Consider the following 21,818-nt stretch of genomic DNA (forward strand, 5'->3'; position numbering starts at 1 on the left):
ATGGAAAGCATTGTGATTATTGAATGTGTCCGCAATGAGTTTCTCTGTTCAGTTCAGTTGGAGTAAATGTTCTGGTTGTGAATGTTTCAGTGTGCACATCTAACTCCCCATCTTCACTGTTGTTGTGTTTGGCCTGGAGTTGGTGTGTGTTTGTGAGGTTCAGTCGTGTGTATTCCTCGAACTCTTGAGGGAGATGCTGCTAGCTCTTGACAGTGGCTTTGCTGTGAGGTTTCTCAGTGCCGCGTCTGCAGAAGCCGGTGTTTATACGGGAATCCTCACTTTTGATCTGAGCTTTTGGGATGTGAAACACACTTTTTTTTTTCTTCTGTCAAAGCTCTTTAATACAAACCCAAACTAGACTTCTCTAGCAGTGTGTGGAGTCTCAACAAGCGCTTCTTAAACCGCTGTGTCACACAGATTTTCAAGATTTTCATATCCTAAAAAAACATACATCAATGGAAAGCTTATTTATTCAGCTTTCAGGTGATGTATGAATCTCAATTTAATTTTTTGTTACCCATGTGACTGGTTTTGTGGTCCAGGAATGCCGAACATGTTCTGCTGCATGCTAACAGTTTTCCGTCTTCCTCCCCTCAGGGTGCTGGAGCGCATCGGGGCGCGGGCGCTGGTGGCCCACGTCAGGACGTTTGCAGACTTCCTGGTGTACGAGTTCTCCACGTCAGCGGGGGGGCAGCAGCTGAACAAGTGTATCGAGATTCTCAACGACATGGTGTGGAAGTACAACATCGTGACCCTGGACAGACTCATCCTCTGCCTGGTGAGCCCCGGGCCTCCTCCTGTCCCACTGCATCACTCTTCACTCGACCCTGAGAAGACCGGCTGTCAAATAACTCAAAACAACACTGCAACAATCTGCAACATAAGCTTGTTTTACAAGTTTCAGGTCAATGATTTCACAGTGATGGCTGTATCTGCTGGCGTAGATTTTACCCTAAACCTAACTATCTGTGGCGTCTACAAATCGACACCAATACTATTATACTCTTGCTCTTGCGTCTTCAGTCGTCAACTGGCCGAGCTCTACTCTAACTAACTTGCCTCCCTAAACTAGCCTACTTCTTAAACTAGCCTACTTTCCTAAACTAGCTTCCTGCGCAGGAATAATCAACAAACAGACTTCTGCAAATGTCCTTTAAATGCTTTAATCACGGCCAGGTGATCTTCTCGAGCAGTTCTCAGGGAATCTCTCCCAAGAAGCAAGGCCGGAGGATCTCAGACAAATTCCATTGAGAATCCCACCAGAAAACACAGATACAACAGTTTTTATAGAATCGAGAAAACAAATAGGACTAACATGTCGCCTTCAATATGATTGGTTCAGTTGGTTCAAACCCCCAACCTTTCCCTCTGTCACTGGCACAAGCTAACTCTGATTTTGTGATTACTTATCACAAGGTTTGAGAACTAGTCATCTGTCTAGTTTCACTTCCCCTATTTGTTATTTATACACACACACACTCAAAGTCACAAGTTTTCCCCAAAGAGTTTGGAAACATTTAAAAGCATATGAATGTTGTTCCTGCAAGAACAACAAATGTTAGTTGATTAAATAAACTTGATTAATTAAAAAATCCATCACACTGCACACGGTTACTGTTGAAGCCAGTGAATGACCGTCATTAATCATGTGACTCTGTACAGACAGTCAGATTTTGTCATTCCAGTGAAGCTTGAGAAAGACGATCTCAAATCATGCAGGGGAACATGATCCTCAGGTTTAGTTCATGCTGCTATCGTTAAAGCTAAACAGAGACGCACCAAATACTGAGTAATTATACAAACCAATTGTTAAATCATTGACAGATGGCTGAAAGTCCTAATCATTGGAATTTTAATTACCCATCTGCATTTAAATCTGAGACGGTATTCGCCGGTTTGTGAGACTGCCAGTGAATCCGCTGCACTTCAGTGGCTATGTTTACATGCAACCAAACAATCCGGTCGTAATGGGATTGACGGCTCAATCGGACTGAAAAGCCTTCATGTAAACCTTAATCGATCCGAACGAAATTTCAATCAGATTGAAAGGGCTGGTTTATTCCTTGTCTAATCTGATCGAGAGAACATGTAAACACTTGATCGGATTGAAAACCGAAACTCAGTGGACTGCGCATGTGCAATGACGTTGAAATAGTGTAATGACGTTTGATGCGCAGAACGAGCTGTTCTTCCTGTCGAATAAAGTGTCATAAAAATTAGTCCACAGACGACTGGTTTCAGACTCTCATCCACAGATGACTGGTTTTGGCCATTTTTACTGCGTGATCAATATAAGCAGCGGCACAACGGTTCACATGCTCATGTCTCCAAATATGACCAGAAATAGATATTAAGTCTGTATAAAACAAATAAAGGACCAATGTAGGAGAATAGTTATAATGCGCTACAGCGGGAAACTCTGTATATGCGTGCAGTGTGCACATGTCAAAAAATCAATTCCGATTTGAAGCTTGTGCCATATACACGCGCACATCTACCCGATCACTTTATTTAGCGTTCATGTAAACTACGTTCAGATTCATCAGTCGGAATGAATTCAGTCCAACTGAAATAAAAGCTGTGCATGTAAACATAGCCGTTGTTGTATTTAATGTTCGACTCATGGATTTATTGGCCTGTTACTGCAACATGGGAGAAGAGCTACATGTGAAACATCATCTGTGTGTGAGAAGCGAACAGAAACAGCCCGGGGATCTTCTCATCCGCTGATCAATGAGCTTCCCGCTGCACTGAACACGGTCCATTTATCAGTCCTGATCGAGCGGTGCCTCCGCTGACACCGACCCTCCCTGCGGTTCACAGAGACCTGCGGCGCCTGAAGACCTCACTGCACACACACCCTGCCTTTACTGAGGAGAAAATCACACGTGTTTTACGTAAGCAATGAGGTACGAGAGGCTAATGCTGTATCGTGAATAAGTCGCGGCGGAAGGATGTTTTTGATGCGAAGCGGAGGACAGTATTATCCACGATACAGCACTAGCCTCAAGTACCTTATTGCTTTTATAAAGCGCTTACCACACAATACAAATGTTATAGCCAAAAAAAATGTATCAATGCAACTTTCATGAAATAAAATCACTGAAAGCCTTCCTTCCGCTGGAAAAAATAGTCCCTGACCGTGAACAGCAGCAGAAGTTACACACATTATTTCTCCATTAGATGGCGGCAAAGACTGTCTTAATGAGCGAGTCTGTCAGTAGAGAAGACTTTTATATTGAAAGGACTCAAACTTGTGAACATGAAGCAAAACGCAACTGACAGATGACTAGCATATCAGGACACGGGAAAACCCTTTAACTGTTTAAAGGACAAGATATTGCTGTGGATATTTATTATTTATTTTTATTTAAAGGGTTTTTTATTATGACTATAGGACTGACCTGAAGGAAGGATCTATATCTACTGTAAATGCAGGTACACTCACTTACTCGATCTCACACAATACTCTACTCTATAAGCTTCAATTAACAATATCAATGAGAATATAGCCTATGTTTATGTTGCTAAGATTCTATTGTGTAGTGATACATGAAACCGTTGGGTGAAGCGTCACAGCCATGCTTTATCGTGAATTAAACACAGCTATTGACCAATCAGAATCAAGGACTGGAACGAACCGTTTTATAATAATACACACACACTGGAAAGCATTTCCTGAGAGCTCTACTGTCTCAACATGCTACACTAAACAGACATTTCCAAGCACTCGCCGTGGCACTGAACGTTGTGTGTGTGTGTTCATGCAGGCGATGAGGAGTCACGAGGGGAACGAGGCTCAGGTCTGCTACTTCATCATCCAGCTGCTCCTCCTCAAACCCAACGACTTCCGCAACCGCGTGAGTGACTTTGTGAAGGAGAACGCTCCAGAACACTGGCTGCAGAGCGACTGGCACACCAAACACATGACCTACCACAAGGTAACAACACACAACCTGCTACACGCTAACAACACACACCAAACACATGACCTACCACAAGGTAACAACACACAACCTGCTACACGCTAACAACACACACCAAACACATGACCTACCACAAGGTAACAACACACAACCTGCTACACGCTAACAACACGCACCAAACACATGACCTACCACAAGGTACCGCAACACACAACCTGCTACACGCTAACAACACACACCAAACACATGACCTACCACAAGGTACCGCACCACACAACCTGCTACACGCTAACAACACACACCAAACACATGACCTACCACAAGGTACCGCAACACACAACCTGCTACACGCTAACAACACACACCAAACACATGACCTACCACAAGGTACCGCACCACACAACCTGCTACACGCTAACAACACACACCAAACACATGACCTACCACAAGGTTACATGTGTACTTTTAATACACATGTAAGCCATAATAACCTATGAAATGCTACCTTAAATGCTCAACTGAAGTCAATGTTTTTTTATGATTGGTCCAGCCAAGGGCGTAGGTTTGATTTTGAAATTGGTGGGGACAGGGACATCCCCTGAATCTGTCATTAAAGGGACACACAACCTGCTACACGCTAACAACACACAACCTGCTACACGCTAACAACATGCACCAAACACACAACCTGCTACAGACTGACAACACACAGAACAGAAAACTGTCAAGAAATGCACAAAAACTGCTAAATTGTCTAATCGTTATCAACAAAATCCCATAAAATATCAAGATATATGTTTTGTCAGTATCTCGCAGGCCTAGTGGTTAGTGTTTGTTTCAGCATTAGATAACACAAACTGGATAATGGCATCAGCAGCGTCCATAAAAGCTGGCAAATTATTGGAAAAATAAAGGTGTGAAGAGCCTGTGCTCAGATTATTCATCCATCCAGTGCTGATAACTGATTATTTAGCAGACATAACACAAACGGGAATATACAGTTGTGTTTAGCACATTTATTTGCTAAGCGTCGCTAACTCTGTATATCTTTCAAAGATTTGATGGCATTAGCCTCACAAACGTTCACTAATCCAGGCAACAGGCAAATTTTTCAATCATTTACATTAAATTAGTATTAATCTGACTGTACTGTGGTTGAGCTACTGTCTTTAAAGTCCTTCATGCTCAAACGACCGCTTGCTTATTCAATCTGTGTACATAAACATCTGTTTTAATGTGACCTGCCAAGTTAAATAAAGAAACGCACAGCGAACGCTGGCTACCCCAGAGATGGACGTTACATATGGGTTTCTGTATAATTCTATTGTTGACCTTTAGAGATGAAACAGAAAACCATCTTAGTTCAGGATATTCAGCAAAATATCAAGTCTGATGAGTGTCTGAAATGTCATAAACACAGTTATTATCCCCCATCTTTATTTCTCTGTGGCATTTTAAGTAGAGATTGACCTCAGATTGCCGTGACATTTCGTCTTGTGTGTATCCGTGCTGAACAGCAAACAAAACATAATTCAGCAGCACACAATTTGACCCGAGCTGAACCCCAGCATAAGAAGACTAAAGCCAACATGTGACCACTCTGAGTTTAGAGACTCTTGAGATTCTTGGTAACGTCCCCGGCTGCTGTTTTTACATGCGGTAAAGCTGTTATCTACTGGGTAAAGACTGAAATATACAACACAAGAATGATAACTATAACAATAATAATAGAGATATAGTTCTAATATTTGTTATAAATCCACAGCACAACTATAACAATAAAGGCACAGAGAAATAATATAGTTGGAATCACTTTCAGAACGATTTTTCCAGCTGATGAACAATAAAAAACATTGACAGCCAATCAGAATCCATCCTGCTTTAAAGAGCATTTAAAGTGGCAGACGCACACGTTTATAATAAAGTGGAAGATGATATAGTTATTTCAAGGGCCAAGAACAATAGCTATAAAAGTCTTAAAGTGATAGTTCTCCCAGAAATGATCATTCTCTGTCTTTATTTACCCTTCAAACATCTATGACTTTCATTCATCTTAAAAACACAAATTATGATATTTTATCATTTCTATCCCTCCAATGTCCACACATCCAAATCTTTGATGCTTCAAAACAATCATAAAGACAGTGTAAAAGTGATCCATATGAATGGAGCGGTTTAATCCAAGTCTTCAGAAGAAACACAATCGCTTTATATGATGAACAGGTTTAATTTAGGCTTTTATTCACATAAACACCCATCAATGCATGTAGAGCACATCAAATATGGTAAACATAGTAGCTCAAATGGGTCATGTCACATCAACCTCATTGATTAAACCTCTGTATTCATATCGATTACATTTACAGTGTCTGAACGTTTCGAAGCGTGTTGTAGAATGCAGTTTCAATGGAGGGACAAAAATCTCTCGGGTTTCATTAAAAATATCTTCATCTGTGTTCCAAAGATGAACGAAAGTCTTAGGGTTTGAGAAGACGTGTGTAAATGATGACAGAATTATCAATTATTGGTGAACTAACACTTTAATACACATGTAAGCCATAATAACCTATGAAATGCTACCTTAAATGCTCAACTGAAGTCGATGTTTTTTTATGATTGGTCCAGCTAATGTCTAGACACCTTAATTTCTAAAGCGTTTTATACAATACAGATTGTTTTCAAGTAAGCTGCACAGTAATAATCAGGAATCAATGATGCATCATCAAATATGAGATAAAGCTAGGGTGACCATACGTCCTGTTTAACCAGGACATGTCTGGCCAGGATTTCGAGATCACCCAAAATGCCCGGGATTCGGCTTTTGCTTTCTACAGTCACCATTCATTATGTTTACATTATTACATTATTTGACACTGACACGTACGTGCCAGCTTTACAGGTCATGCAATCTGCTTCACACGGATCCCGATCGAGACGAAAACACAGGAATTTTCTTAGCAATGCTAAAACGCACATCAGCCGATCACTTGTTTAGCGTTCATGTAAACACTACATTCAGATTCACCAATCGGAATTAATTCAGTCCTATTGAATCAAAAGGTGTGCATGTAAACAAAATGAATGGCGACGAGAAAGCAAAAGCCGAATCCCGGATATTTTGGGCGATCTCGAAATCCCGGCCGGACATATCCTGGAAAAAGAGGACGTATGGTCACCCTAATAAAGCAGCTCTAAAAAAGACAATAGTGTCATTATTCAGTTCAGTGTAACTGTGTAAAATTCATCAATTATGAGTTCAGTGCATCCATAAGGAGTTCTACATAAGACAATAGTGTTATTCACTTTGAGTCGGTTTACTGTTGATTCAATTCAGTTCAGTAACTGTGATGTGGCAGAGTTCATCAATTATGAAACACAGTCGACTCCGCTGTAAAGAAGCTCTGCAGAAAACACTAGCCGCGTTTCCATTACCCTTCAAATTGCGCAAATTGAAATAGCGAATTGAAAATACGGCCAATGGAAACACATCAATTTCGCAAAAACTCCCATTTATCGCAAAAAAGTTTTTCCGCTCGCATGACGGGGGTTTTCAGGCAATTCAAAAAAGAAATATTTCGCAAAACTGCAATGGAAACGCATTTACAGGTCAGCTGACGTAGATGACGCGGTGTGTTTGGACAGAATACGAGACAGAGCTCTTTATTAAACTCATATAAGACAAAATAATTACAGGAATAATGGATTCTAAACCTCAAATAAATGCCACAATCAAGACCTCGCAGCAGATCTGAGGGAGAAACACCCAGAAACTCCTCATATGAGCCGCTCACAAGTATAATAAGGGTCGTTCCTCACCATTAATGCTTGAGAACACACACACATCTCCTTCCATTAATAATAATGGCCAGTGCAGTGGCTGGGATATAGTACAGAAACCCACCAGCGTCCGTTGCCATGATTTTTGGAATGATTTTACTGATCGCGAGAGGAAAAATGAAGTTTTAGTCGCATAACATCAGTTAATGGAAACACCGTCATTTCGCAATAGTTTTTTGTCGACATTTAGAAAAAATCGCAAAAGTTTTGCTCAAATCTGTAATGGAAACGCGCCTACTGATGTGATCATCCAGCCTAATTCAGTTCAGGTTTGGTTCTCATCCAGTAGTGTCAGTGCAGTCGAATCGTTTAGCCAAAAGCCGGCCCATTGAGCGCCTGGATTACAGCGGTCTCTGAGTCTGGGTTGGGAGGCGTTGTGATGGTTGTGCTGGTGATGAGCTCCTCCGCTGTGCTCCCTGCAGAAGTATCCCGAGAAGCTGTACTTCGAAGGCCTGGCGGAGCAGGTCAACCCTCCCATTCAGCTGCAGTCCCAGTACCTGCCCATCTACTTCGGGAACGTGTGCCTGCGCTTCCTTCCCGTGTTCGACATCGTCATCCATCGCTTCCTGGAGCTGCTGCCCGTGTCCAAGTCCCTGGAGACGCTGCTCGACCACCTGGGCGGCCTCTACAAGTTTCACGGTGAGAGGCAGGAAGGCTCGTGGATCTCACGCAGGGAATTAAAAGTTTAAATTATTATTTAGGAGCACCTATTCTGCTTTTTTCCATCTTTCTATGGTGTGTGATGTTGCCGTTAGAGCATGAAAACAAGAGCTCTCTATATCAGTGTCAGTGTTCCTGAACTCCTGAAACGCCTCCACTGTAGTCTTGAGTTTCTCCCGGGAGCGAACACGCCACAATATTCCTCATTATAATAATTCATACGCAGAATAAAGGGGCGGGGCCTGGTTGAGTTAGTTAGTAGTGTGTTAAACTGGCGGTTATGGTAAGGGGCGGGACATTTCCCAAACACACTCGAAGCGCTCGACCAATCACAACACACTGAACCAGCCGACAAATCAGAGCACAGTGTGCTTTTCAGGAGGAGGGGCTTCATAGAGACAGGAAGTAAACAGAGTGTTACTGACAGACTGGGAAGAGAGGAGCCGCAACAATGGAGAATATGAGGAGAATAATCAACATTCACGCAGGAAAACCTGTTCTAGTAGAGCCTGAAACAACATCAAGACTTTGAGAAAGGGCAGAATAGGTACTCTTTAATATATTTAAGTCCCCCTGTAGTCAATAATTTTATCCCTTTAAACTCATCTTTGATCACCAAAATGACACATTTAAATGTTTTTTCCTTTAAAAAAAAATCTCCATGCCTTAAAATATCTTGAATGTAACTCGACACCCTTGCCTCATTTAGTATGCGTGGTTCTATGAATATGCAAATGAGCCCCGCCTCCACTCACTCACTCAGCTCTGGTTACAAGGTAGTTTGTGACGTCAGAAACACCAGTGATTTCAAAGCGTGTTTTTGAGACTGTCTTTGGTTCACTGCAGTTTTAAGGAGGAAATACTCAGCAATGCTGTCGACTTATGAATTTACACATGGTTTGTCTTAAAGCAGATGAAAAACACCACATAGACACATAAACAACACTAAAAACTTAATATTTACCACAGGGGGATTTTAAGATATCAAACTTTAAAATAAAATTGTAAATAACACATAATCAAGATGTAAACTGGCCCCCCCACAATAAGTTAAATATTATAGTTCTTACTGAAGAACACAGTTTTTGAATTGCGATTTATTAATTTGATTGATTAATGCTTGCTTTTTTTTTGCTTTTACTCTTTTACCATAAAACCTTTGACATGCAGATCGTCCGGTGACGTACCTGTACAACACGCTGCATTATTACGAGAGACACCTACGAGATCGCACCAACCTGAAGAGGAAGCTGGTCCACGCCATCATGAGCTCGCTCAAGGACAACCGCACCCCCGGCTGGTGTCTCAGCGAGACCTACCTGAAGTGTGGGATGAACCCCCGGGAGGACAGCATCTGGATCCCCGACGACACCTACTACTGCAAACTCATCGGGCGGCTGGTGGATAATATCCTTTCCTGAGCGCATCACAATAATGCATTTAAGAGATACAGGGATACAAAATTTTCCCCGTATCTCCAGTCTGAGATGTATGACCCATGTGAATTGGGTCAATCTGAGAAAAAAGAAAAATAGTTAAGGAGTGGTGACTGCATGAGGATCGCAGAACAGCCAAAAGTGATTACTAAGCAAAGCACAAAATGCTGTGTTTTCAGATTCCTGCATGTATTTGTTATGCATGGATTGCTTCCGACTGCTGTGTTTGAGGAAGCTTTAGCATCTCAGTCAGGGTCCTACATTTACACTCGTCAGCCACTGAATCAGAGTAAAAATCAGCGTTCGCGAGTATATGAAGCCGCGTAACTCACCAGTTGGCTGGTAACTTTATATATTTTAACAATCTATGGTTGTGAGAACATGATTCGGAATAGTGTGATTATCTCATATTAATATTAATATATAGAGTAATTTAATTGTGTATATGTATAGTAATTTGTAAAAAGCAGGTCATGATTTGGTGTTTTTGGTGTCTGCTTCAGAGTCGCTTATATAACATGTTTGGAAACACTAGCCGTCTTCCCAAATTTGTCATGAGCATGGCTTATAAATCTGTTGCCAGAAAAGCAGCTTAATGGTCTCTCTTTGGTTTTCCGCCTAAATAAATGTGACCCGTTCAGGCAAAATGAGAAAGTTTATCTCTATCAAAATTATGAATGGTTTGTTTGATTTGGACAAGACAAAATCACCAAGCAAACCAATTTCTGATAATAACACCAAATTTGTCACTCACCAAGTCAAAACCAAATATCTATAGGAAAAATATATATTCAACTTTTTTCCCCATGATACCACAATTGTTTGATTAACATTAATGAAACAGACAGCCTATATATTTCGGACCTACTGTAACGCACGGATCTAATATAATGTTACACATCAGATGATTTTCCCTAACTAAACGGTTATTTATTAACGTTAAGATACTTTTTGCGTGAATACTCGCCAAGACAGATATATTAAATACTGTAATTCTGTGTATGTGTGTATATTGGGATCGTCTTTATGCGCATGCATCGGATCTGTCAGTCAGCGCCAGTAAGATCGTTTTTCATGGACCAAGGAAAGGTGGTACTCTCAGAAAACTACAAATAAAGAAACTTTTAGATGTTTAATCGCTATTTGGAGCATTGGGATCGCTAGACGAGGGCTTGATGAACTCAAAACCTCAAAATCAACCAAAATCATAAAATTCAGTTGTTTTGCCTGTAGCTCGAAATGATCCTGTGTGTATTCCCACTCATTTAGCCAGCACGGGTCACAAATGTTCTATGGTTTAACATTGGAAACTCTTAAATGTTGGCTTTAAGCTGATGCACACGCTGCCGCCTGCCTCTGACTAGCGACGGCTGTGATGCAAACTAACGGCTACTGGAAATTTATATAAAAAGGTCAGAGATATCCATCCCACACCAACTTCCTGTCTCAATAAGAAATATGTCTAGACAGGAAAGAATCCCACTCAAGCGACTAGTGTATGAGTTAGTCTAGCAGAGGTGTGTATGGTCTCAGTGAGTCTCCTTAACCGAGGGCACCCATGGCAGGGAAGTCCCCGGGGCCGTTCCCCAACTGCGACTGGCGCTTCAACGAGTTCCCCAACCCGGCGGCGCACGCGCTGCACGTCACCTGTGTGGAGCTCATGGCTCTGGCTGTGCCCGGCAAAGACGTGGGCAATGCCCTGCTCAATGTGGTGCTCAAGAGGTCAGAGGTCATGACACACGAGACGCATGTTCGTTCATACAGTGCTGTGTGTTGAAGTGTGGGTTTGATGTGTGATATATGTGTGTTTTGCAGCCAGCCGCTGGTTCCCCGTGAGAACGTCACGGCCTGGATGAACGCGATTGGACTGGTCATCACTGCTCTGCCTGTACGCACACGGTCCTTGTTCATGTTCCTCTCTCTGTCGCTCTCTCTCATACAGTACTCTAGTAACAGTAACTCCTGCTGAATGATGATGTAGACTCGCCATCGGGCCGCTTGGGTTAGGTGCAGCGTTTGGGACCATAATTGTTCTGTGTATTTATTGCCCTTGGTTTGGTTCTCTTGGTTATTTTATTAAATAAATTAAACTTAGAAGCTACATTCAGGTCCACATGAAGCATATTTCTAAGACTCAATATCTCTGTTCAAGTTAATGTAATGTTCTGTCTCTTGCTCAGGAGCCGTACTGGATCGTCCTCCACGACCGCATCGTGAGTGTGATCAGCAGTCCGGTTCTGAGTTCGGAGTCGGAGTGGGTCGGGTACCCCTTCCAGCTGCTGGACTTCACCGCGTGCCACCAGTCGTACTCAGAGATGCACTGCAGTTATATTCTGGCGCTCGCACACGCCGTCTGGCATCACTCCAGCATCGGCCAGCTCTCCCTCATCCCCAAGTAAGACGTCTCAGAGTAACCAGCACCAACACCGACACCTTTCACCAGTCCTGCCTATAGTGCAGAGAGACATTTACCACTGGATCTAGCAAAAAAAAAAAAAAAAGAATTAGATCCTAAAAAGGATTAGGCACAGACATTAGATTTCTGACCAATACTCAGTTTAATCAAACTTAAGGTCATAGAACATATAGGCTTCAATGAATCAATGAACTGTACTGTTATACTACGGGGCTGTTGATTGCTTGAATCTGATTGGTTGACGAACGTTCGTAAGTGTGCAGTTATTTTCAGGAAAACGCAGGGCTAAAGTAGTTCCGGCAGGTTTCGACCGCATTACAGCTCCTTATCACTCCGCCAAATGATTTCAGTTATTTCAAAGGTCTTTACAGCTGACAACAGCAAAAGAATCAAAAACCACAGCGACACTGACCACGCAGATAAATATAACAATAGGATAAAAATTACAGACTATATCCATGTTTTCCAAGTAAAGCATGCCCTCTTTCTCCTGTTCTGTCTCTCATAGAAACACACACACACACACATACAGTACAACGGAGCATATATGGCTTGGGATCAGATGTGTAAGAAATTAGTTCTGCACACAAGAGTGTTTTAATGACAAATGACATAAAACATTGAGCAATGTCTTGAGGCTTGGTAATTGGGGAATAATACGAGTGATAATTCACTCCAGTCCGTTGCATTGTTAGAAATAGTGCGCAGTCGAGGTGCATATTTGATCTACCTCATCTGTGTGAATGAGCAGCCGGCAGTAGTAAAGCACATTTCAAAATAAGAGTCCCAGTAAACTGTATCTAGCGTTGTATACCCTTTCAGTTCCACTCGCACAAACTGAATTTGGAAAACAAGCTTTTCTGCATGCGGCACCCAGTGAGTGCCAGTGAAATCAGCTGAAACTGCAGACAATTAATTTTTTTTCGATCTTTGCTTAGTGAGCTGTTAAAGGAAGACACAATTTGTATATGTTTTTAATTGTTTTGATGATATATTTAAAAAAAATATATATAATGTTGTGCTGCTCATCTTGGCCTGGTTACTTCTGTAAAAGAGATTCTAAAAGTTTTATCCGGTTAAATAAAGGGCAAATAAAAATGTAATCACACCTAAAAACTAAGAAATACAGAGTTCTGTCATGAAACTCTAGATGACGCAGGCTGATGGGTCGTTAACTCGCATCATTCTCTATAGGGCGCAGCTGATTGGTTCCTCTGTATCAGTAGCCAATGAGCTCGCTGCTCAGCCTAATACTTGGTCAGCATTCGCCTTAGAAGTGCAGCGTGCCTTCAGAAACCCTCCCCTTCCCCAGCTCCACCTGTATAGATCTGCTGCGGGTGATTCATGTGTGCTGTTGTGCAGCAGAGGCGTGTGTTATACGCTCTCAAGAGTGTGTCGTGTGTGTTGGCAGTAGCGTAGCAGATCTGTTCCTCCAAGACCAAACATATCAGCACTGTCATACACATTACCATGCCAAATACTCAGAGTTGTCATGACAGAACTTTATTTAACATATTTAATAAAATAGATTTTACTATTATTGGCACAATAATCTATAATCTGTCTTTCTTTAAATGCACTATTTTATAATCAGAAAATTCAAATGTCTTATTCATATGTGTTGATATTTTGGTACATAAACCAATTACAATACATATTGAATAAAATTGCAGTCAAACCCTTATTAAGTCCTTGTTGAATGTGTTCTGCAATACTTGATTTATTTTGAGATTGAATACAGAATATATTTAATTTGTGCCTTAAAAAATGTCTTAAGTTAAATTTGACTGCAGATACTGATAAATCATGAGTGTTGTAGTGAAGTGAGTGTGTGTTGTTTGTTGAGTAGTTGTGAAATGCAGTACTAGTGTGTGTGTGTGTGTGTGATGTGTGAGGATGAGTGCTGCCGTGCTTCAGTTCTCCTGCCTCCACACGCTCCTCATCCCACATCACACACACACACACACACACACACACACACACTCACACACACACACACACACACACACACACACACACACACACACAGAGACGCATCAGTGCGCTCAGATCTTCTTCACAACCCATTTTACTTCAGTGATCTGCTGTCTTTTCAAATGATAATCCGTTTTGTACCAGGATGAAGCCGGACAGGATGGTTTGAAAAAATGGATTTCATAACGTTGTGAGAAGTTATTTCAGAGACAGAGGTTTTGATGAAGATTATGAAGACAATTTTTTTTTAGGAGCAGTGCATTATACTGTAAAATAAGGTCAATTTTGATTTTCTGTTGACTGTAAAGGTAGTTCATGTAGTATACACTAAAAAAATACACTAAAAACAGTGAAATATTATTACAATTTAATTTAACTGTTTTCTATGTGAATATATAGTAAAGTGTAATTCATTCCCATGATGCAAAGCTGAATTTTCAGCATCATTACTCCAGTCTTCAGTGTCACATGATCCTTCAGAAATCACTCTAATATGATGATTTGATGATCAAGAAACATTTCTGATTATTATCAGTGTTGAAAACAGTTGTGCTGCTTCATATTTCTGTGGAAACTGCTGCGTTATAGTTTTCAGGATTCTTTGACGAATAGAAAGTTTAAAAGAACAGCATTTATTTGAAACAGAATTTCCTGTGACATTATAGATGTCACTTTTGATCAATGTAATGCATCCTCGCTGAATAAAATAATGATTTCTCTATAGAGGAAACAGTCGTACTGAGCAGTAGTGTGTGTGTTCTGTAGTCTGTGTGTGTCAGTCCTCGTGCTGCGGTCACATGCTCTGTTTGTTTTGCAGTGTGAAAGCGTCTGTGTGTGACTGTGTCTGCTGACAGTGTGTGACGTCTGGGATCGGGTCCATGAACACACACAGATAACTCAGTGACAGGCGGCTCCTGGAGGAGCAGTGATAGCACACGCTTAACAGCGTCTCACACACTCGTCTGCAGCGACGGGGGAACGCTAGCACACACTCTCCTCCGCCCGTACTGTGAAACGATTTATCAGTGCACATCATTAATGTGTTAAATTCATGTCTCGTTATCTTGAATCAGAATAAGCTCCTCCTGCAACATCTCTTCTCTGATGACGAGGGCGGAGCAACCTGTCAATCACACGGTAGCAAACCACAACCATCCAATCAATTCCCCACAGACACAATCAAGCCCCGCCCACATTTGTTCTCGTTCCTGAAGCGTTTCACCCGGATATATACGACACAATAGGAGAGAAAAGACTAATTTCCGCTTCATACGCCGGTGTCAGCGTTTTACTACAGCTCTGAACACAGCTCATCCCAATCGAGGCACAATTACTCTGATTAATGAAGATCTGTTCACAGCGGATGACATCATCATGACTCAGAGACTCACATCGATCTGTCTGGAGGTCATGAAATCAGAACATTAAACCCACTTTCATGACATTTTCGACTCTTCTTGAAACACAATGACCTTCAGTTATCGATCATGTCAAGATCATGAATCTGATATATCTGTTAATATGCACCCCTCCATGCATCTACGACATATTACAGTATAAACACTTCATACTTATATTGTCATAATTCATCAACAATAGACCAAAGCAATCGTTTGGCATGATATTTCATTTCTCTCGAGGTGTTTTAGTGAATATAGCACTTGAAAGGGAAGTTGCGTTCGTCTTTTCTTCACCATTGTGACGAATCTCCGAGTGAAACGGCTTCTGGAGCAACTCTGCAAAAGAAAAGTCTGTAAATTAATGTTAAAATACTGGCAGCAGAGACACGAGCAATATACTGTAATTCTCCGATATTAATACTGTGAAATGACTGTTGCTGTGAAAGTGCATGCAGTCTATTTCTGTGATTATTTCTGTTTACAATACACTCGTAAAAATGGTGGGTTGAAAACAGTTTGGGTCATTTTGTCAACACAGCTCGAATTAGATTGGAAATTAAAATCACAGAGGAAATTACTACAGTAAAAACACAGCAGAAATAGGCTAATGAAAAGGTGAACATTTGTTTATGAGCAAGAACACCCAAAATGGACAAAAATACAGGCAAGAGTAAAAGCAACATGCACATTTATGTCAGAAAAACAAACTCCACCTCTGTTACAGCTCATACAGGTAACCTGCGTCTTCTCCTGCTTATGAGCCCTAGACGGCCAAAACCATCAGAGTGCCACCGAGAAATACAGTCTGAAAGCCTTAATAAACACTGAAATTTGGGAATAAATGATGTATTATAGTGAATCGACAGGATTTTACCCTCTCCGTTTAATGCATTTATAATCACTCACTTATAAGCTTGTTCAGTTCCAGCTCATCGGTCACCGTTCGAGGATTTAGATGTGTGAGAAAACACTCCGACCAAAACCTCCAGTTTCAAAGTTTTCTCTTAAGGGATTAGAAGTTTCCTTCTATTTTCCACAGTTATTCCTATCATAAGTGCCACAAACATGTTCATTTCAGGTGCCGTGTGTTCAGCTTCAGTTCTTCCCGCTCACCTCAGTCACCGGTCCAGGTGTAAAACACACTCTTCGCTGCTTTGATCATTTTCCTTCTGTTTTCCACACATATTCCCTGTCATGAGCACCTCAGACTCCTTTGAAACACCCGTTCAGCGCCTTTGTGCTATTGGCACCAGCCCACAATGCATTGCGTACTACAGTACAAAACCGTAATACATAATTACAGTAGATCAGTGTTGAAAACCGGGCTGTAAATTAACAGCAGTTGCTTACCGTGCAGAATATTACCCAGCATGCATTGTGAAACAGTATGTTACTGTCAGAATTTGGCCATTTTTACAGCAATTTTTTACAGTGAAGAACAAATGTGGGCGGGGCTTGATTGTGTCTGTGGGGGATTGATTGGATGTTTGTGGTCTGCTATTGGTGGATCTCGTGTGATTGACAGGTTGCTCCGCCCTCGTCATCAGAGAAGAGAAGAGACGCTGCAAGAGAAGCTTATTCTGATTCAAGATGACGAGACGCATGAATTAAACACAATAATGATGTGCACCGATAAATCATTTAGTAATAAACACTGCAAAACAGGAATTGCCAATTTCATGGGGACTTTAATTCGGTGTTACAGTTTCTACATTTCTTGGTTCCCATTAATACAGTCTCATGTAGTTTGAATACAGTTCGTCAAGCCAACGTGTAATTATTGATTGATTGTTGGTGTCTGTTGCTGCTGGACACTGTGTTGCAGTGATTTTATGGTGTGTGTGTGTGTGTGTGTGTGTCAGGTTCCTGTCGGAGGTGCTGAAGCCCATCGTGAAGACGGAGTTCCAGCTGCTGTACGTGTATCACCTGGTGGGGCCGTTTCTGCAGCGCTTCCAGCAGGAGAGGACCAGGTGCATGCTGGAGGTAGAGCCACACACACACACCTGCACTCTTCAAAGCAGAGCCTCATGGGAAAGAGAGACGAGACTTGATTAGGCCACAGGCCGGCACACACACACTTAGAGAGCGCCTGATTGGAGTAGTTCCTTCTGTGCTCCTGTGGGGCTGTGTGACGCAGTCCATCTAATGAAAGTGCTCTCCACACACTGACCACAGCACATTACCCAGAAACCCTTCAGCTCCACACACTGACCACAGCACATTACCCAGAAACTAGGGATGCACCGATGTGAAAATTGTGGCCGATACCGATAACCGATATTAATATTGCTGTTATGGCCGATACCGATATTTACCGATGTCGATATCTCTGTATAGAAAACAAATTTTAATGATTATCAAATAAAGAGCTATTTTCCAAAACACTTTTTTTTTTTTTTACTTTAGAAATGACTGATATTGGGCACCTTTACCTGTATGCAAAATATGTCACACATACGACACACATGCATTATATTGCATTGCATATAATGTGTGCTGGTCAACTTGTCTAAAATTAAGAAACCCTTAGAAAACAGGGAAAAAAAAAACAGGAACATTGTGTACAATTAAGATAGGCTAGGCCTACTTAATTTATTATTCCAATATCCAAATATGATACTAAATAGCACAGGGAAAAGGGCTTCTATTTGTGACGTGCTGTCTTTGCCTTTGAACATTGCACATTTTAAACAGGACACGCATTAGCTGAATAAATGTTAGCCAATTCAAACATATTTATAGAAAACAGTTGACAATGAATAGACAGGAGTCCAATAATAGCATAACGAATCACTTATTCTAAAAATAATAACAAGTTGGCTATAAGACGAATCCGACATATGGGCTGTGTTAACAGTAAAACGTCCGTCATTTAACGAATTTTAAAAACACGGATGGATAATACAAAATGCTTTCTGACATTTTGAAAGAAAAAAAAAACAAGCAAGAACAAAATTTAAACTTAGCCCTTCAATTTTTCATTTTACAATTATCTTCTCTCTCTCTCTGTGTGTGCGCGCGTCCGTGTTTGTGAGGGAGAGCTCGCGCAGCACTGATACATCGGTAGCCTAGCCTACTTTTTAATCCATAAGTAACGAACGCGCTAGTTTTCATACAAAATAAATATGTAACATAATTAGGTAGGCTACTTTAGTTATTATTAACACAATAACGTAACATGAAGGCTACGTTTCTCAACACTGAGAATGAATAATAAACGCCTGTTTCTCCACTCGCGCTTATCAGTAATCCACAAATCACACGTGCGGTCACTTTTGAGAAAAATCAAATTCGAACGGGTATCAAATATCAAGCAATATATTCAAATATCTACGAGTCAAAAAACGATCAATCAAAAATGTGTCATGAAGAGGGAAAAATCATAAGTCGCGCACTGGACTGCGTTAACAATGTTACTGACGGGACAGTTCTCTGTAACGCACGTCCAAAGACTGCTTTAAAACTTTCACAGAGACCTCAAACAGAAAGCACAAAGCCTGTCTTTAAATTTAATTTCGTTTTGTATTAATTGTATCTTAATTTTGATCAATGTTTCATCAAAAATAAACAAAGTAAATATTAGAAAATATTTAATCAGGAGATGGAGGCGAAAGCGCGTGAACTGAAGCGCGTCTCAAATGAACCGAAACCTACCTGCCTCACAGACCTGAGACATAGCCTATATAGAAAGCTTGAAACATCTATTTTTAAACAGAACAATTCAAAATGAAAGAAAACAGACTGTTCTCTGCTTATGTCATCTGTATGAAATGTGTATTTCTCTCAGGCGCGTTCACTGCACGAGTCAGCATCAGTAACTTAATCTTCAACTTCACACATCAAATATCGGCCTGTTCACATCGGCCCTATTTTGACATCGGACCGATACCGATGTGTAAAAAAAATGACCATATCGGCCGATATTATATCGGCGGCCGATATATCGTGCACCCCTACCAGAAACCCTTCAGCTCCACACACTGACCACAGCACATTACCCAGAAACCCTTCAGCTCCACACACTGACCACAGCACATTACCCAGAAACCCTTCAGCTCCACACACTGACCACAGCACATTACCCAGAAACCCTTCAGCTCCACACACTGACCACAGCACATTATCCAGAAACCCTTCAGCTCCACACACTGACCACAGCACATTACCCAGAAACCCTTCAGCTCCACACACTGACCACAGCACATTACCCAGAAACCCTTCAGCTCCACACACTGACCACAGCACATTACCCAGAAACCCTTCAGCTCCACACACTGACCACAGCACATTACCCAGAAACCCTTCAGCTCCACACACTGACCACAGCACATTACCCAGAAACCCTTCAGCTCCACACACTGACCACAGCACATTATCCAGAAACCCTTCAGCTCCACACACTGACCACAGCACATTACCCAGAAACCCTTCAGCTCCACACACTGACCACAGCACATTACCCAGAAACCCTTCAGCTCCACACACTGACCACAGCACATTACCCAGAAACCCTTCAGCTCCACACACTGACCACAGCACATTACCCAGAAACCCTTCAGCTCCACACACTGACCACAGCACATTACCCAGAAACCCTTCAGCTCCACACACTGACCACAGCACATTACCCAGAAACCCTTCAGCTCCACACACTGACCACAGCACATTACCCAGAAACCCTTCAGCTCCACACACTGACCACAGCACATTACCCAGAAACCCTTCAGCTCCACACACTGACCACAGCACATTACCCAGAAACCCTTCAGCTCCACACACTGACCACAGCACATTATCCAGAAACCCTTCAGCTCCACACACTGACCACAGCACATTACCCAGAAACCCTTCAGCTCCACACACTGACCACAGCACATTACCCAGAAACCCTTCAGCTCCACACACTGACCACAGCACATTACCCAGAAACCCTTCAGCTCCACACACTGACCACAGCACATTACCCAGAAACCCTTCAGCTCCACACACTGACCACAGCACATTACCCAGAAACCCTTCAGCTCCACACACTGACCACAGCACATTACCCAGAAACCCTTCAGCTCCACACACTGACCACAGCACATTACCCAGAAACCCTTCAGCTCCACACACTGACCACAGCACATTACCCAGAAACCCTTCAGCTCCACACACTGACCACAGCACATTACCCAGAAACCCTTCAGCTCCACACACTGACCACAGCACATTACCCAGAAACCCTTCAGCTCCACACACTGACCACAGCACATTACCCAGAAACCCTTCAGCTCCACACACTGACCACAGCACATTACCCAGAAACCCTTCAGCTCCACACACTGACCACAGCACATTACCCAGAAACCCTTCAGCTCCACACACTGACCACAGCACATTACCCAGAAACCCTTCAGCTCCACACACTGACCACAGCACATTATCCAGAAACCCTTCAGCTCCACACACTGACCACAGCACATTACCCAGAAACCCTTCAGCTCCACACACTGACCACAGCACATTACCCAGAAACCCTTCAGCTCCACACACTGACCACAGCACATTACCCAGAAACCCTTCAGCTCCACACACTGACCACAGCACATTACCCAGAAACCCTTCAGCTCCACACACTGACCACAGCACATTACCCAGAAACCCTTCAGCTCCACACACTGACCACAGCACATTACCCAGAAACCCTTCAGCTCCACACACTGACCACAGCACATTACCCAGAAACCCTTCAGCTCCACACACTGACCACAGCACATTACCCAGAAACCCTTCAGCTCCACACACTGACCACAGCACATTACCCAGAAACCCTTCAGCTCCACACACTGACCACAGCACATTACCCAGAAACCCTTCAGCTCCACACACTGACCACAGCACATTACCCAGAAACCCTTCAGCTCCACACACTGACCACAGCACATTACCCAGAAACCTTTCAGCTCCACACACCCGCCGGCCGTCACTGAACTAGAGCTGCTGTTCATAACCAGTGCAGACTGTGCTGGGACCACAGATCGGATGTGTTCTATGACCGTGTAAACAGGAAAAAAACGCATGCATTCGGATATTTCGAGATCGGTTTCAGGCCTCGTTCATATGTGGAAATAAATCAGATATAAATCAGATATGTGCCGATGCGACTGTCATGTAAACAGGCAGATCG

General features: G+C 42.2%; 2 protein-coding genes across 3 annotated transcripts in view; one reads left to right on the forward strand and one right to left on the reverse strand.

Moving 5' to 3' along the window:
* The window catches only part of akap7 (A-kinase anchoring protein 7), a 214,204-nt gene that overhangs the window by 98,771 nt on the left and 93,615 nt on the right, over positions 1-21,818 (reverse strand). The window lies entirely within an intron of this gene.
* Positions 1-21,818, forward strand: part of med23 (mediator complex subunit 23) — a 66,774-nt gene that overhangs the window by 39,210 nt on the left and 5,746 nt on the right. For both annotated transcript variants that reach the window (XM_079887483.1, XM_079887484.1), the window contains 8 exons: positions 598-778; positions 3,771-3,941; positions 8,186-8,402; positions 9,594-9,830; positions 11,416-11,581; positions 11,675-11,747; positions 12,040-12,254; positions 17,512-17,632. In XM_079887483.1, coding sequence (XP_079743609.1) covers positions 598-778; positions 3,771-3,941; positions 8,186-8,402; positions 9,594-9,830; positions 11,416-11,581; positions 11,675-11,747; positions 12,040-12,254; positions 17,512-17,632 — 1,381 coding nt within the window. The remainder of the gene's footprint in view (positions 1-597; positions 779-3,770; positions 3,942-8,185; positions 8,403-9,593; positions 9,831-11,415; positions 11,582-11,674; positions 11,748-12,039; positions 12,255-17,511; positions 17,633-21,818) is intronic.

This window comes from Squalius cephalus (assembly GCF_949319135.1).
Source record: "Squalius cephalus genome assembly, chromosome: 12".
NCBI classification, from domain to species: domain Eukaryota; kingdom Metazoa; phylum Chordata; class Actinopteri; order Cypriniformes; family Leuciscidae; genus Squalius; species Squalius cephalus.